This window comes from Ahaetulla prasina, chromosome 5 (genome assembly GCF_028640845.1).
Source record: "Ahaetulla prasina isolate Xishuangbanna chromosome 5, ASM2864084v1, whole genome shotgun sequence".
In the NCBI taxonomy this organism is placed as follows: domain Eukaryota; kingdom Metazoa; phylum Chordata; class Lepidosauria; order Squamata; family Colubridae; genus Ahaetulla; species Ahaetulla prasina.
In genome coordinates this window covers 70308023-70327029 of record NC_080543.1, presented here as the reverse complement: position 1 = coordinate 70327029, position 19007 = coordinate 70308023, and the positions used below count along the sequence as shown (strand labels likewise).

The 19007-nt window shown below is 42.0% G+C and overlaps 1 protein-coding gene across 12 annotated transcripts in view; it reads right to left on the bottom strand.

Moving 5' to 3' along the window:
- Window positions 1–19007, bottom strand: part of DMD (dystrophin) — a 1918566-nt gene that overhangs the window by 119019 nt on the left and 1780540 nt on the right. For all 12 annotated transcript variants that reach the window (XR_009155503.1, XR_009155504.1, XM_058186507.1 and 9 more), the window contains one exon: window positions 1834–2000. Coding sequence is in view for 10 of the 12 variants with exons in the window: in XM_058186507.1 (XP_058042490.1) it covers window positions 1834–2000 (167 nt within the window). In the remaining 2 variants the exon portion in view is untranslated. The remainder of the gene's footprint in view (window positions 1–1833; window positions 2001–19007) is intronic.

Genomic DNA, 19007 nt, shown 5'->3' with positions numbered 1-19007 from the left:
TTTGAAGCCCATGTCCAGGATCCGTCTGTGTGTGGTGGCTCTTGATGCACTGACTCCAGCCTCAGTCCATTCCTTGTGACAGTCCCCAACACTTTTGAATGGCCTTTTGCTGACAATCCTCTCCAGGCTGCGGTCATCCCTGATGCTTGTGCACCTTTTTCTTCCACACTTTTCCCTTCCACATGACTTTCTATTAATGTGCTTTGATACAGCACTTTGGGAACATCCAACTTCTTTTGCAATTACCTTTTGAGGCTTTCCCTCCTTATGGAAGGTGTCAATGATGGTTTTCTGCACAACTGTCAGGTCAGCAGTCTTTCCCATGATTGTGATTCCTACTGATCCAGACTGTGAGACCATTTAAAGGCTCAGGAACCCTTTGCAAGTGTTATGGCTTAATTAGCTGATTAGAGTGGGACATTTTGAGCCTAGAATATTGAACCTTTTCACAATTTTCTAATTTTCTGAGATGGTGAATTTCATGAGCTGTAAACCATAATCATCAAAATTATGACAAATCAAGGCGTGAACTATCTCGCTTTGCATGTAATGAGTCTATCTCATATATTAGTTTCACCTTTTAAGTTGCATTATTGAAATAAATGAACTTTTGCACGATATTCTATTTTTTGGAGTTTCACCTGTAAGTCTGAAGAATATCATATTAGAGCTTCATATGATACAATTTTAATCAGCAGCACAAAATTAACTATAAGAGATCCATTTACAAAAACTGAGAACACTGGAAAAATAACTCTGAAAACTCTTAAACCATTTTTGTTTTTTGAATTATGCACAGCCCGTAAACATGTATTTCCTTCAAATATCAAAGAACTTGGGTTGCCCGAAAGCAGTAATAAATTGGTTGTCAACTAATCAGACATGCTGTTTGTCATAGCAGGATTTCAGTGTTAGAGGGATTCAATGCATTGAAATAATCAAAATGATTAACACTGTAGCTTTAAAAAGTCAGAAGTTGCAGCTGATTTCAAAATCAGAGTCAAAAATTTTACTGGATGCACTTTTATGAGAACATGTTGTATCTATTCTACAAACCCTCACCTGGTAATAAATTGGACATCATTCAAAATAATAGAGCCAGTATCATTTGTACTGTTACTATTCAAAAGTAGCTTGTGCATAGAGGTAGTCCTTGACTTACAACTATTCATTTAGGGACTGTTAAAGGTTACAATTGCACTGAAAAAATGTGACTTACAAGAGTTTTTCACACTTATGATTGTTGCAAATCCCTATGGTCATGTGATCAAAATTCAGCCGCTTGGCAACTGACTCATATTTATGATGATTGCCATATCCTGGGCTCATTGAGACCTTCTGGAAAGCAAAGTTAATACAGAAGCCAGATTCACTTAACAACAGTTTTAATAACATCTGCAGCGATTCACTTAACTAGGGCAAGGTCATGAAATGGGGCAAAACTCACATAACTGTCTCATTTAGCAACAGAAATTTTGAGCTCAATATTATGGTTGTAAGTTGAGGACTACCTGCATATATTTTTAAGTGTCGAAACACAATTTCAAAATGAAGAAGGAATTTACTTTTTCATAAAACTCGTTTGATTAATTTCTGAATATTTAATTTGAAAAAAGACAAAATTGAGATTTTCAATGTGGAAGAAATTTGCAGAATGTTTCCTGCATTAGTTCACTTAAGAAAGAGAAATATATTTGATAAAAAACCAATTGGTTCTTTACAGAGATGTTCTGTTCTACCACTGTTTATTGTACTTATACGCTTCTATGCCAAATAACATATCATGATTAAAGTTCCAGTGGTATGAAAGTATTAATTAATTCAGCATTTTACCTGAATCCAATAATTGGACATTCTTTACAGATATTGCACTTGGCCTGATGTTTGGCAGTTTCAGCAGCTGCCACTCTATGTAAAACCGGAAGCCATACCATTGATTGTGGTTCAAGTCTCATCCAATCCAGAAAAAGAGCTGCTTCAATTTCAGGTCTGTTATTTGCCTATGAGAGAAAAGTGATGCTGTCAACTTTGAACCAAACTTGGCAGCAGCCATCTTTCTGTTCCTCAGTGGCCACATAGTGGGAAGGAAGTTGGAATGCATTACTAGACACAACAAAGAGCTTTCTTATGAGAACCAAGGTCATCTCCACTGGCAACAGATAAGGTTGGGGAAGGAGTACCTAAAGAGCCCACCAATTAACCCAATTGGCCAATATGAACTGTGACACTTGGGGATGGGATTATTCCCTAGTTTAATTATACTGTAACTGTGGGAAAGATTTAGATTTTGTTTTCCATTGAAGCTGTACTGATATGATGTACTCATTAAAGAGGATCTTTGAGAAGGAGCCAAGTCTCAGAGTTCTGATTTGCTTGAGTTCATTAGTTGGAGCCTTGACATTAAACTAAATCTCATAAACCTATTCTGGGGTCCTGAGCCCCAACTGCTCTTCCAACAACACTGGACGGGTGGAAAAGACTCAGCAATGACCGGAGATGGAGAAGGTGGGGGAAGTGACTGCTAAATCTAGTGCTACCCCGGCTAGGGTTATGCCGCAGGCAAGTCGTTCTGGTGAGATGGTTGTCACTGGTGGTCTGCGTGGAAAAGACTGATAAGCCAGTGATATGGGAATAACCCTAGCTACTGAGGACCTTTACTGAACAGAGGTGGAAGCCAAGTGCACATGGATGCCAAAGGCTGCTGAATTTCCCGAGGTTCCCTCAGTCGCCGACCACTCTTGTCCCGAGATAGAAAGTGAAGAGGATTGCCAAGTGGGATGAGCACAGGAAATGGAAGTAACTGACCATCCTTCACCTGTTCTTCATGGTAGAGTGGCTGAGGTTCGACTACATGGACAGTAGAACTGATGCACTGAATTGGGTCATCCGTGGTGACAGCGGTTTGGCCAGCTCAGCCATTGCTGACCTATCAGAGTCAGAACCCAACCCCGGTGGCACGAGTGGCCAGCCCACCTCCCCAACCAGCTGGGGCAGTGAATCCAAGCTGAAGGCAGAGCCCCACAAGGCAGCAACCAGCAGGTTTGATGAGGCAACCTCAGACTCCTCCTGGATGGCACAGGTATCTGCCGTGGCTTTACTATCCAGGGCCCAGTTGGTTCCCTAGCCTGTGGGCACCCCCTCCTCCATTGGCAGACCTATGAAGGCCATTTCTGATGGAGACCTGGAAAAATTAACATTCTTCCTCAACCAGATGTGGACCCACCTGGACTGCTATGCCCCAGCCTACGCATTGGACATGGCGATGGTGAATGGCATGACTGCCAACCTAAAAGGGAGAAGCCGCGAAGTGGGTGATGAAACTCCACAATGAAGATGTACCAGAGTCGGGGAACGTTGAAGCCTTCATGGGGGAGTTGAGAGTCAGATTTGAGGAAGAGTCCCAAGCCTTGCAAGCAGGAGATGAAATCCGAGACCTAAAGCGGAGGGGCCAACCAACAAAGGAGTATGTGCAGAGTGGCCAGCAAATTGAGAGATTGGGCAAACCGACTGTTGGTCTACTACTTTAAGAAGGGCCTGGACCAAGTACTACATGACTGCGTTTACCGAAGGGTCCCAAGTGAATTCATGACCAGATAGCCATAGCAATGGACCTTAATGAATTCATGACCAGATGGCCTTAAGCAATGAAACTTAAACAGTGTGAGAAGCGCAGCACACCTGAACCGAAGAACAAATGGACCCAAGAAGGCTGCCAGTTTGGTCGCCAACCTGTCCCCACTCTGCCCACTGACCCTCTTCCTGCTCTGGCCAAACCCTTCATCAAATGCTTCAGAGGTGTCAAGCAGGGTCATTGAGCCGCTGAGTGTCTGGCACCAACATCCCAGCCAAAAATGACCCTGGCTGCATCATCTAAGCCAAAAAAATCATCACGGAAGGCTTGGGAGAAGTGGAGTTTGACACACCAGGCCATCAAGGTCTCCCCCACTTCAAGTGAGGGAGATGGAACTCTGACCCAAAGCGATCAGCAGCTTGCCCCCATGGCAGGGATGATGAGGATGAAAAAAAAAAATCCAATGGTAAGTGAAGCCATCTGCCCCTTTGCAATCCCCACAAAAAAGTGATGCCAAAGTCAGGAATCCAGGCAGAGGTGGATGCCCTAATAGGCTCAGGCTGCACAAGGTACCTAATTAGCCTATTGACAGTGCGGAAGCTAGGGATCAGAGCGAAGAGACTGCTCCGAGCCATGAAGTTCGAGTAAGTCAATGGATCACTGATAGGATGTTCCCCTGCAATGCACCTCACTGAGCTGGTACAGCTAGAAATAGGCCAATATTGGGAGATCATCCGATTTGTAATAGTCCCAAAGGGAACTTTGGCATAGAGAGACCATCAGCCTGCCTCCTATGACAGTGACAATGAGGCAATGATTCCAGGAATGTCCTGGATAGACAAGTGGGCCCAATGATCTGGTGGGAAGGTGGGAGAGAGAGAAAAAGGCTAGGAAGAAGCCCTCTCCCTCCTCAAGGCAGCCAGAAGGGAGGAGCTGTCCAGCACCGGGCAAAACCTGAAGGAAACAAGCTCCTTAAAGCCGCTTCAGAGCAACTACCAGGTAACCCAGGTAATCCTCAAAAAAATCTGAAATCTAGTGGGGATGTTCAGTAAGAAAGAATGTGATGTGCTACTCCCACCCCACTCTACCAACTGTACTATTGAGATCCTACCAGGCACGAAGCTCCCTAAGCCAAAAATTTACTCCATGACCCCAAAGGAAATGAAGGACCTAAAGGGGTACATTGACAAAAACCTAGCCAGAAGCTTCATCCAGCCGGCAAAATCCTGGGGACCGCTCACGTGCTGTTCAGAGAGAAAAATATGACAATGAGACTTTGCGTGGACTTTAGGGGGATAAATGGCATGTGTGTGGAAAACATGTACCCCCTCCCACTAATGAAAGACATAATGGCCCATCTAGCAAAAGGGAAGATCTTCACCAAGGTAGACATGAGGGAGGCATATTACAGGGTGAGGATCAAAGAGGGAGATGAGTAGAAGACTGTTTTTAACTGCTCACTGGGCAGCTTCCAATTCAATGTAAAGCCATTTGGGCTCCAAGGGGACCCAGCAGTCTTCATGCAACTCATAAATGAAGTGCTGCATGAGCACCTGTAGAAGGGGGTTCTAGTGTACCTAGTTGAAATTCTCTCTTTTTTTTTTTTAGAGCAAAATTTTTATTTTCCATAATAATTCCCACAATTTGACCAGTGTACAATACAATCACTTATCCAACAATCAATCCTATACTCAAATTATACTCAATCAGGGCTGCTCGAATGCCACTCCCTCCCTTAATCCTTTCTTCCCTTCTCATCCTTCTTCGACTTTCCCCACCATCCTTCTTCTCGCTTTCCTAATTCCCCACCTCTTTCCCACTTCTCACTACCATCCTTTCTAACCCTCTATCTTCTCCTTGTTCTCCTCCTCCTATCCTTTCTTCTCCTCCCTTCTTTCCTACCTACCCACCTGCCTACCTACTTTCTTCCTTCTTTACTCCTCTTTCCTTACCCTTTCCCTTCGGGAATGGTTACCGAGCAGTCCCGACTTTACACCATTCCAACTTGTTTAATTCTACCATTATTCCTGTACAATGGCCACCAATCAATTTATAATCTTCCCTCCCCCATTCCCCCGAGGCTTCCCAGAACAGAATACAGGGTATTGTAACTAACAAACATAATCTAAAATATAACATAAAACATATTCCATTTCACACCATCACACTATCAATTCCCTTCTTTCTTAAACTAATACATAGCAATTCCTAACTTCACTCAAAAACTAATTGATATTTTTTAATCTGATACTTATTTTGAATATAATCAATCCACTTCCTCCATTCCAAAATATATTTTTCTTGTGTACAGTCTTTCAAGTAGGCAGAAATTTTGCCATTTCTGCTAAATTTGATACTTTACTAATCCATTCTCCAATTGTAGGTAAGTCTTCTTTCTTCCAATATTGTGCAATCAATAGTCTTGCAGCAGTTATTAAGTTCAAAATCAGTTTTGTCTCTATAACAGTGCAATCTGGAATTATTCCTAATAAAAAGAACTGTGGAACAAACTTGATCTTCTTTTTCAAAATGTTCTGCATAATCCACCATATTTTAATCCAAAAGGCTTTAACTTTTTTGCAAGTCCACCATATATGATAATAGGTAGCATCCTCACAATCACATCTCCAACATTTTGCTTTCACATTTGGATACATACATGACAGTTTTTTAGGATCAAAATGCCATCTATAAAACATTTTATAAAAATTTTCTCTTAAATTTTGTGCTTGCGTGAATTTAACATTCCTCACCCAAATTTTTTCCCATGTTTCTAACATTATAGGTTGTTGAAAATTTTGTGCCCATTTTACCATACAATCTTTAACCAACTCCATTTCTGAATCAATTTCAATACATTATATAATCTCTTTATATGCTGTTGACCTTGATCTTTTATTTGTTTTACCAAATTATCATCACTTTGCCTTATACCAATTTTCTGATCTATTTTCCATCTAGATTGCAATTGTCCATACTGGAACCATATATAATTTCTCCCTTCATCCCTCAATTTCTTCCTAGATTTTAACTGTAATTCCCCTTTTTCCATAGTCAAAAGCTCTTTGTAAGTGATAACCTCCATTTTTTGTAATATATTTATATTCTCTATCATATGTCTGGGGATGGTCCATATTGGTATCTTTCCATCTAACTTATATTGATATTTTTTCCAAACCCTCAACAAAGCACTTCTGACCATATTATTCTTAAATGTCTTATCAATTTTCTTGTCATATATTACATATGCATGCCATCCATATAACAAACCATAACCTTCTATATTCAAAATCCTTTCCTCTGTTAAATTAATCCAAACAGAAATTAAAGCTAAAACAACTGCATCATAGTACAATTTCAAGTTAGGCATTTTTAAACCCCCTCTTTCCCTAACATCTTGCATTATTTTTAACTTTATCCTCGGTTTTTTACCCTTCCATACAAAATTATTAATCCCTTTTTGCCATTCTTGTAAATTTGCATCTTTCTTCAATATTGGAATCATTTGAAACAAAAATAAAAATCTAGGCAAAACATTCATTTTTATAGCTGCCACTCTTCCCAACAATGATAATTGTAACTTCTTCCATTTCTCCATTTCTTTAATTACTTTTCCCCACAATACCTCATAATTATTTTTATATAATTTTACATTCGATGCTGTAATGTATACTCCTAAGTATTTAACCTTTTTAACTACTTCATATCCAGTTATTCTTTCTAATTCTTCCCTCTGATGTGTATTCATATTTTTAATTATCATTTTTGTCTTCTGTTGATTCACTTTAAACCTAGATACCTTACTATACTGATCAATTGTCTCCACCAAATATACAGCTGAATGTATTGGTTGAGATAAAGAAACAACCAGATCATCTGCAAACGCTCTTAATTTATAATCTTGATTTTTAATTCTAATTCCTTTTATTTGATCTAAACCACGTATCTTACTCAATAATATTTCCAAAGTTAGAATGAATAATAATGGTGACAAGAGACATCCTTGTCTAGTCGCTTTCTCAATCTTGAAAGATTCTGTTAATCCACCATTTACTATTATTTGAGCTGTTTGCTTTTGATATATAGCCTTAATTGCTTGAATAAAATAATCCCCAAATTGCATTTTTTCTATTACTTTAAACAAAAACTGCCAATCCAATCAATCAAAAGCTTTTCCCGCATCCAAAAAGAAGAATGCTGCTGAGACCTGGCTGTTTCTTTCCAAATATTCAAGTAAATTTACAATTTGTCTCATATTATATCTTATCTGTCTCCCCTTAATAAATCCTGATTGATCATTATGAATTAATTGATTCATCAGTGGCATCAATCTATTCGCTAATATCTTAGCAAATATCTTATAATCAGTATTTAAAAGCGATATTGGCCTATATTTCTCTGATTTAACACCCTCTCGATCTTCTTTAGGTATTAATGAAATAAAAGCTGTCCTCCATGAAGGAGGAGCTTCTCCTCCCCTTTGTATTCTGTTAAATAACTCCTTAAGTGGTACAATCATCTCATTTTGTAAATTTTTATAATAAGTAGTTGTCAAACCATCTGTACCTGGTGCTTTATTCGCTTTAAGCTGCTTAATTGCAAACACTATTTCCTCTGAAAAAATTAATTGATTCAACTCTTCCCTTTGATCTACTGTAATTTCTAAGATATCCTGTAAATGATCCTGTAAATATCTATCTATATCTTTATCATTAATCACATCTCTAGAATATAACTTAGTATAATATTCTAAAAAAGCTTTTTTAATCGAATTTTGCTGATATACTTCCTTACCTCTATATTCTATTTTATCAATTATACGTCGTTTCTGTTTCTTTCTTAATAAATATGCTAACCACCTTCCAGGTTTATTAGAATTATTAAACAAATTATGTTTTGCATATTGTAAATTAGTTGCCACCTGATCTGCCATTAGCATATTAAATTGACCTCTTAATATATTTATTGACTCTTTTATTTTACTGTCTCCTGGATTACATACCAATAACTGCTCCTTCCTTTTAATTTCCTCTTCTAATTCTTTTCGCCTTTTGTGCAGTCTATTTCTATATTTATTATTCATCTCTAATAAAATTCCCCTCATATAAGCTTTGCTGGTGTCCCAAACTATTTCTATAGGTGTCCCTTTATCCATGTTCAAAGAAAAAAATTCCTTCATTAGAGTTTTACATTCATTTACATTTTATTCATATTTAAACAAGTTCTCATTCATCCTCCACGACCTCCTGGCCTCTTTTTCCCGATCTAGCTCAATCCATACCGGGCTATGATCAGACAAAGTTCTAGAACAAATTTTTGTCTTCTTCACTCTGAAAAACAAATCATTAGTAATTAAAATAAAATCGATCCTAGAAAAAGATTGATGTCTGTCAGAAAAAAATGTAAAATCTCTCTCTTTTTCATTGCGTTCTCGCCATACATCTCTCAATTCTAAATCTTCCATCAAATCAAAGAATGCCTTTGGCAGTTTTACACGATTGGAAATATTTCTAAGACTTCTTTTATCTTTCTGGGTATCCATCACTCCATTCCAATCACCCATTAATATATAAGTTTTATAATCCCAAGATGTTATTCTTTTATGTAAAAACTTATAAAAATTTTCTTGTTGTTGATTTGGTGCATAAACTCCTATTAAAAGTATTTTTCTCCCCTCCAATAAAAGTTCAATAGCAAATATATCTTCCTTGATTATCCGCCTCAATTAATGTTGCAGATAAATTACTCTTTATATAAACAACTAGTCCATTCTTCTTTATCAATATGAAAAGCCACATCTACTGGCCGAACTGCCAAAATCTCTGCAAAGGCCTCCGAAAAAATTTGCTTCAAATTCTCATGTTTACATTCTTTCAGGCCACGGATTCGTAAAGCAAGTTCCATAGCTCTATATTGTACCAAAACAATTTCATCATCAACTTTATCCATTTTACTTTGAACTGCCTCAATCTTATTTTCCAATTTTAAATTAACTTTCTTTATTTCTTCTACTTCCTGCTCCAGTAAAATCACATTTGATGCCAGACCCTGTACTGCTGACACCAAACCTTCTTTGACTTCTTTATTTCCAATTTGAATTTCTAACATCTGTTTTTTCATCTCTGACATTTCTTCTGTAATTAATTTAAACTTATCTTCTATCTGGGAAGTTTGCCAATTCATAGCATCGTTAAGAGATTCTTTCATAAATTCTTTCAGATTATCCTGAAGTGCTTCCAAATTTAGTGATTTTGTATCTGCTGTATGTGCTGGAGAGACTCCCGGTGTTGATGTTCCTGGGGTTTTTGTAACAGTTGACTTTAATTGTTTTGCTGCCATCTCTTAAAATTTCTCTTTAACTTAATGTTACGTATAAACCTTTTAAGTCTTTTTTTTTTTTTTTTTTTAAAACAGTCTCAGTATCTCTTCTCCCTTCTCATTACAATGTTTTAAAAAAATTTCCAGCTGGCCTTCAGCAATAAACAGCAGACAGTGAGAATTGTAACACTTTCGTTTTTCAACTGCGTAGCTCATTAAAGAACAACCGCCATTTTCGCTTTAAAGTCAAATCCAAAACTTAAAAAAAAAAATAACAGGGAATTGATTGATTACTTGCTTTTATAATTAGAGCTCTCCTGTTTCTGTTCAGTCCGGTATTATCTTCTTTAAGTTAAAATTGGTCCCGGCAGTTGGTCGTGGCAATTAGGTCTGCCGAAGCAGGAAGAAAAGCCTCAGATCTGGAGCACTTTGAAGTTCTGAGGGGGCTTAACCCTTCGAGCCCCCTGGTATCTTCCAGGAGCTCTAGGGAAGCTCTACCTCTGCTTCTTTTGCTCACCTCCTCTTCTTCTCCCGAAGAGGGGGATTTCTGAACCGCTGATTGTCGCTGTCTTAGCAGTCCAACACGATCCAGAGGTTGGTGACCAAAAAGATCACCTCCATTGCCAACGGAGCCAACCAACCCCTAGATGATATTCTCATCTTCACTGAAACAATGGAGAGGTACATCAACTGGTCCGCCAGGCACTAAAGAAACTCTTGGTTGCAAACCTATACACCAAGCTATCCAAATTTGAGTTCCATAAGACCCACCTCAACTACCTAGCTATCAAGTGTCAAACGAAGGAGTAGAAATGGACTTGGGAAAAGTAAAAGCCATCCTGGAGTGGCAACACTCTTGAACCTTCAAGCAACTGCAGAGCTTTTTGGGGTTCGCAAACTTCTACCAGCAGTTCATCCCCTCTTTTGCCAAAACAGCCCTGCCCATCACCAAACTGCTAAAAACAGGGAAAGGAAGGACCAAACTGCAACCCAGCCAGCCACTAAAGTTGACCATGGAGTGCCAGGGAGCATTTAAGAAACTCAAATAGCTATTCATTTGAGGAACCAGATCTAAAGCACACATACCCCGAGGAACCATTTGTCATTCAGGCAGACGTTAGCAATGTAGTCGTAGGGGCAGTCCTTCTCCAGAAGAACAAAGAGAGGAACCTACAACCATGTGCCTACACCTCCAGAAAACTCACCCACTTTGAACAAAGGTGGGCGGTGAGGGAAAAAGAGGCTTTCGTGGTCCGTTGGGCACTATTAACCTGGCAGCAATTCCTAAAAGGGAGCCAAGTGCTGTTTGAAGTATGGACTGATCACAAAAATCTGGAGGCCCTTAGGACCCCTCAGAAGCTCTTTCCCAATCAAGTTCAATGAGCACAGAATTTTGACCGATTCAACTTCATGCTGAAATACATCCCAGGAGGAAAAAACTTCCTAGCGGATGCCTTGTCCCAAATGCCCCAATACAAGAGTAAGCATGAAGAGGTGGTCAATGCCATCATTCCCATCCTCCTAGAAGGCAGCACAAGGCAACAGACTCAGGCAATCAAGCGAGTCGGGGAAAGAGCTAACTCAAAAGCTCAATGCTGAGCTGCAAACTGACCCGATTCAGGGAAAACCAACAACTCCTGACCTCCTGAGATGGACTGTCATGGAAAAGTCCAAAATTGTACATCCCCAGCACCCTCCAGATCCAAGTTCTGCAAGGAAGCCATGACTCAAAGCAAGCTGGCCACTTTGGATTCCTAAAGACATGGCATCTGTTGCGAAGACAATTTTCGTTGTCAGCAATGAAAAAGGACATTGAAAGCTATGTAAAAAGCTGTGCGACTTGCACAGTGATTGTTAAGTTTGGGCAATGACGAGGCAGGAGACCACACAAGTGACAACAGCTCTTTAGTTTATTGTGACCCAGCAAAAGACCAACAGTAAAAACCCCTCTTTAAATACTATTTTGGCTGAGGCATCAGCCAATCAGCAACTTGCTAGTTCCCGCCCAAACTTCCCTCCTAAAGTTCAAATACATAACACTCTTCTCCTCCCAGAACGCATTGAGCCACTTTTTTGCATGGAATTTGCATGTTATTTCTCCACGTAGTCACGCAGGTAGACAGGGCGTCTCCTAAATCTTTCTGACCTGCGCAATTCATTCGCTGGGAGTGCGTCGAGCTGGTCGGAGGGACTGTTTGTTCCTCCCAGCTCCTCCTCTGGGCACTCCAGCCCTGGATTACTTGCAGAGTCGTCCCTGCAGTCTTCCGGAGGAGTCAGTTGGCGTCGTTGGACTTCTTCAAGTTCAGATAAGTCCTCCGATCGCCGCGGGTCTGAGTTAGCTGTTGGTTCAAATATTTGGTAGTCAGGGTCTGGTTGCGCGGTTTCTGATTTATTTTGTACCCTTCTTCGTAATTGATCTATGTGGTGCCTCCATACTCGGCCATCCCCCATGTCCACTACATATGATTTTGGACCTGTTACTCCAGTGATCGTTTCTTTAAGCCATGCTGGGCCTTCACTATAGTTATGTGCCCACACTGAATCACCCGTTGCCATTTCCCTGGTTTTTTTCTGGATGCCTTGGTACCTGTCAGGGGAATATGTTGGGTTTAATCTATCTAATGGACACCTGAGTTTCCTACCCATCAGTAGTTCGGATGGGCTATGCCCTGTGGCTACACAGGGGGTTCTGTGTTGTACCGCTAGGAAGGTATCGATTTTGGCTTGCCAATCACCGGGGATTATTCTAGATAGCGCTTCCTTAGCACTGCGAACGAATCGTTCTGCAAGTCCGTTCGTCGCTGGGTGGAAAGGCACCGAGAGGACATGTCGGATGCCCTCTTCTGCTAAATACCCCTTGAATTGAGTAGCCGTGAATTACGGGCCGTTGTCGGACACTAGGGTGTCTGGCAGCCCGTGTGTTACAAAAAGGTGCCGCAATGTTGTAATTATGGCTTCGGCTGTTGTGGATTTCATAAGCAAGATTTGTAACCACTTTGAAAATGCGTCTACCACGATTAAAAAGGTTTGCCCATGGAATGGCCCGGCAAAGTCTATGTGGATCCTGGACCAAAGACCCTGGGGTTTCTCCCACTCCCTTATGGGGGCTGTCGGGGGTAGTGGCCTTGACTCTTGGCAGGCCTGGAATTTTCCTACCCTGTCACTAATGTTTTTATCCATTTGTGGCCACCATATATAACTCCTCGCAAGGCTTTTCATTCTCACAATCCCCGGGTGACCCACATGTAACAGTTCCAATACGTTTTCTCGCAGTTTCTCCAGAATAGCCACTCTATCCCCCCATAGCAGACAACCCCCTTGAACCGACAGTTCTGAGCGTTTTTTTGTAAAGTCTTTGAAACGATCCCCCGGTGCATCGGGCCATCCCCTCTGTACCCAACCGATTACAGTCCTTATAATAACGTCTCGGTACGATGCCCTAGTCACTTCCTTAGAAGTGACCAGCCCGGAGTCTAGAGAGTCAATTAGTAGGATGGGTGTCCCTGGGGTCGGGTCTTCGATCGTCTCTGGTAACGGGCATCTACTCAAAGCGTCCGCGTGTCCTAGGTCCTTCCCTGGACGGGACATTTTGTACGAGTATGCCGCCAGGAAAATAGTCCAACGGGTCATTCTGGGTGATAGAGCAACCGGAGTTGGACGGTCCCCTGCCAGGAGTCCTAATAGCGGTCTGTGGTCTGTTACTATTTCGAAATGGCGCCCAAATAGGTATTTGTGGAATTTTTTGACTCCCGAAACTATGGCCAGGGCCTCTCTGTCTAACTGGCTGTAGTTTCTTTCTGCTGCTGACATCGTGCGGGAAAAATATGCTATGGGGGCTTCCAATCTGTTCGGTAGCCTATGGCTGAGGACAGCCCCTACCCCGTAGGGTGACGCATCGCAGACTAGCACTAGTGGTAATGTCCCGTTGTATTGGATTAGCAGGCTATCACTAGACAAAAGGTTCTTAACGCCCTCGAATGCCCTAGCCTCAACCTTGCCCCACTTCCAAACAGCCTTTTTTGCCAATAGCTTGTGCAGCGGCTCTGCTACTGTTGCTTTATTTCGCAAGAAAACTGCGTAGAAGTTCACAAGCCCTAAAAATGCCTGTAACTCAGCCTTATTTTTGGGAGCCGGAGCCTTTTTGATGGCTCGCACTTTGCTCTCTGTGGGGTGGATGCCTTCTCTGTCTATTTGGTAACCCAAAAATTCTACGGATTCAACTCCTATCTGGCATTTGTAGAGCTTGACCTTAAGTCCAGCAGACCTGAAAATGCCCAAGACCTTCCGTAGTTTGACCCCTAACTCATCTAGGTTCTCTGCTGAAACTAGTACGTCGTCAAAATATGGCACGACCCCTGGTATTCCCTGTAGCAGACGTTCCATTAGATTTTGGAACAACCCTGGGGCTACGCTGACTCCAAACTGGAGTCGAGTGCATTTGAAAGCGCCTCGATGCGTTACAATCGTCTGCGCCTCGGCTGTGTCATTGTCTACGGGTAATTGTTGGTAGGCTTGGGCCAAATCAAGTTTGGCGAAGACCTGCCCTTGTCCAAATGAGTGTAACAGATGTTGCACTACAGGAACGGGGTATGCGCTCTTTTGGAATGCTTTGTTAAGCGTTGCCTTGTAGTCAGCGCAAATCTGGACTGATCCGTCCGTTTTGACTGGGGTCACAATCGGTGTCTCCCATTTGGCATGGTCGACGGGGACTAGTATGCCCTGGTTTGTCTAACTCCCGGTCAATCTTGGGCTTCAGGGCGAAGGGGACCCACCTAGCCTTTAACCTAATGGGAGCCACCTGGGGATCTAAATTAAACGAAATAGGGGTCCCCACATACTTGCCCAGGCAGTCCTGGAAGACGTCCTCGAACTCTTTCAGCAGTTCATCCTTTAGGTTGACTCCACTGCTGTGAACCCCGGTTACTTCCATCCCTAGGGCTCTGAACCAGTCCAGGCCTAGCAAGCTTGGAAGGTTTCCATCTACGATGATGATCGGTAGAGTTTTCTTAAAATTCCTGTATCTCACTTTGACGGACGTGACTCCTCGAACAGGGATCCGGTTTCCCTGGTAGTCTTGCACTCTCAGCTTTTGGGTTTGCAGTTGTCGTTTCGCAACATCTGACAGGTTCCTTGCGACGGTATCCCAGGACATGATTGTGATCAACGAGCCGGTGTCCACCTCCATCTTACACGGCACTCCTTCGATGTGCGTTCGTGTGAATATCTTTTTTTCTATTTGCGTTGATGCGTGACCCACTCGTACAGTTGTTTGGTTCAATTTTGCGCCTCTTTTGGATGGGCCAATCCCTGGCCGTTTCGTCAGTCCAGCGCTCTGCTGATTGGCCGGTTTGAATTTTGCGCGGGACGGTTGTGGGGCTCGACAGGCTTGTGCGATGTGCCCTTTCTTTTCGCACCGCCAGCAAATTGCGTCCTTGAATCTGCAATTTTGTCGTTGGTGTTGGTCTCCACAGCTTACGCACTCGTCCCGGTCGCCTCTCTCTGACCTCCCGGTATGGAAGACCTCTTCTTCTTCCTCGCCCCCGGATTCGGCCTCGACGACCTCGCTGTGGACCGGCGCCGCTTTCGTGCCGGTGTTCGGTGCGTTTGGTTTCTGTAGGGTCTCCGCCGCTTTGGTGGACATCTCGTGTGCCCTTGCCTCGTCCAGGGCCAGACCTAGGGTTAGGTTGCTTTTGGACAGCAACCGCCTCTGTAACCGAATGTCCCGGACCCCACAAATGAGTTGCTCCAGTAATGAGTCATCCAGGTCCCGGTACTCACAGTGGTTCGCGGCTTTCCTCATGTACACGCTTATCGATTCGCCCTCTCGCTGAACTCTCTGTCTCAGCTCGAAACGCTGAACAAACTTCGACGGTACCGGAGTGTAGTGTGCCTTCAGTGTCGTTTGTAGCGTTTGCCATGGTACCGACTGCACCGCCGTTGGTTCCGATAGCGATTCTGCGGTATCGAAGACCTCTGGTCCGCAGTGACTCAGGAAGTAAGCACGCTTCCGATTGTCCGAGACTCCCTGTAGTTCGTTCGCTTCGAGGAAACACTCGAAACGAGCCATGTACGACCCCCATTTCTCCTTGGCAGGGTCAAATGGCGCTGGCGGTGTATAGCTGGACATTGCTATGTAACCGCTTCCGATACTGGCTGGGTTTTGCGAATCCGTACTCTTTCAGCTCTTTTCCTGGTCTCGCTGCCTCAGAATCCCATCCTCGTCGCCAATGTTAAGTTTGGGCAATGACGAGGCAGGAGACCACACAAGTGACAACAGCTCTTTAGTTTATTGTGACCCAGCAAAAGACCAACAGCAAAAACCCCTCTTTAAATACTATTTTGGCTGAGGCATCAGCCAATCAGCAACGTGCTAGTTCCCGCCCAAACTTCCCTCCTAAAGTTCAAATACATAACAGTGATGAAAAAAAAGACCTGGGAAACCCCCAGGATTGTTACAGCAAGTGGCCGAACTGTCACAACCCTGGCAGGAAATAGCTATGGACTTGTTCGTGGAACTCCCAGAGAGTGGAGGAAACATTGTAATTTAGACAATGTTTATTTAGACAATAAACAATGTAATTTAGACAAATTACAACATTGTAATTTGATCTTTTTTCTAAACAGTCCCACTTCATTGCCTGCTCTGAACTGTCTTCCTGAAGCACATTTACCAACTGAATGGAGTTCCAAAGAGGATCATATCTGATTTGGGGGGGGGTTTCCAGTTTATGGCTAAATTTTGGAGGGAGTTCATATCGTCAATTGGGAGTCCCAGGGGCTTAGCTCACTTTTCATCCGACTACAAACGGGATGGCGGAATGTATGAATGCAATGATAGAGCAATACTTGAGGTGCTATGTAAACTACCAACAAACCAATTGAGCTGATCTGCTACCTTTCGTTGAGGTGGCATACAACACCATACATAGCAGCATGGGCTTCACACCTTTCAAGTTAGCCACAGAGGCAGAATTTCTCTCAATGCCTGAGTTTCTTTGGGAGCCCCATTTCTCAATAAGCCTGAGAGAATGGGTAGACTTTCTGCAAGATGCTTGCAGGAATGTGAAACAGGCACTCACCAAAGCAACTGTGACACAAAAAGAGCAGGCAGACAAAAGGAGATCCCGTCAGAAGCCATTTCACATAAGAGAGAAAGTTTACCCCTCCACCAATTACCTGAAACTAAAGCTGCCATGTAGAAAACTGGGTCGTAAATTTATAGAACCTTTTCCCATCGTAAAAATAATTAATCCAGTCACGGTAGAGTTGAAATTTCCATGCCTGCTGGGGGAAATATACCCAGTTTTTCACAGTAATCTATTGGAGCCGGTAATAGGTTCAGAATTGAGCCCAGTAGCTCAGGAAGCCCCAGGTCCCTTCACAGTGCAGGGAGAGACCCATTATGAAGTAAAAAGAATCCTGGATTCTAGACTGTGCAAGGGAGATTACAGTATTTAGTACAATGGAAAGGATACCATTTTTCAGAAGGCACTTGATTGAAGAGTCAAAACATAAGAGCAGACAGACTGATCAAAAAAATTTGACAGGCTGTTCAAAAAAATCCATGAGAAAAATCCCCAGAAGCCAGAAGGATAGGGGGCAGGGGTGGCTAAGAGAAAATTAATATGTCTGCATTCGTTATTTTCCAAATACTCACTAACTAAGGGGGAGACCCAACTGTCAACTTCGAATCAAGCCTGGTACCAGTCATCTTTGTTCCTCAGTTGCCACACAGTGGGGGAAGGAGGTTGAAATGCATTACTCGACACAACAAAGAGCTTTCTTATGAGAACCAAGGTCATCTCCACTGGTAACAGATAAGGAGAAGGAGTGCCTGAAGAGCTGGCCAATTAACCGAATTGGCCAATGTAACCTGTGACAGTTGGAGATGGGGTTATTTCCTAGTTTCCTGCGGGAAAGATTTAGATTTTGTTTTCCATTGAAGCTGTGCCGATATGATGTACTCATTAAAGAAGATCTTTGAGAAGTAACCAAGTCTCTGAATTATGATTTGCTTGAGTCCATTAGTTGGAACCTGACAGATGCATTGTCAGGGGGAAAAAAAAGACTACCGTATTTTTCGGAGTGTAAGAACTTTCCCCCTTCCCCCCACAAAAGTGGGTGGAAATGCCTGTGCATCTTATACAGCGAATATTGCAGCAGGTAGGACAGGGGTTGGTGCAGCACTGATCAGCTGTTCTAGAAAGAGCCACAGCAGCAGCAAATGGGCCACAGCAAATGGGTTACGGGGAACGGGCCAGATGAATGCCAGATGGATGCTGGGAGGCAGAGGCAGATTTTTTTTCTTGTTTTCTTCCCCAAAAGCTAGGTGTGTTTTATAGTCTGGAGCATCTTATAGTCCGAAAAATATGGTATATCTTTTGACTATTATTTGGAATTTGGATTGAGATGCATTTATACATTTCATTTATATACATTATATATAATTTTAAGAATACAATGATATAGTCTTTAGGACATGGCTATGCATAGATGCTTTCATCAAACATTTTCATGACATTTTGTTCTACAAAGCTCAAAAACAGTTGTTTGGGAACAGATAAGCTAATGTCTCTCAATCTTTATGTCTTTATGAGGTTAGAATATTCAAAATCAGCATTTAGGATCAGATGAAGTGCTTAGGGTAATTCTAAGTTCCTTTTTTTCCAGTTTTTATTTTTTCCATAACATATCCATTCTGCTTTAATCTTCTCTCCTATCTACAATTTTGTGAAAATTTACATCAATTGCTAGGACAGAGATGTGGACAAATGGAACAAAGAAAGAGAGATGGGAATATCTCTTTTGCATTTTGCCCTGTTGACTTGTTTGCATCAGGGTAGTTAATGTATTAAAGTACTCTAAGATTTGACCTACAATTAAGATTGCTGTTCCTATTTTTATAGCTTTTCACTCTTTAAAAATAATTAGTAAAAATAGTTTTGGTTCTTAATAGTTTACATCCACTCCCCTCTGATTTTTGCAAGAACTTGCATTGGGATAAAGACACTGTCTTTTTTAATGAAGACATTTTAAGTTTTTGAGACTTTGCTTGTACAGTATGGACTAGGAGATGTCATGTATGACAGGTAAATAAAATTTGTTTTTCATTGCTATG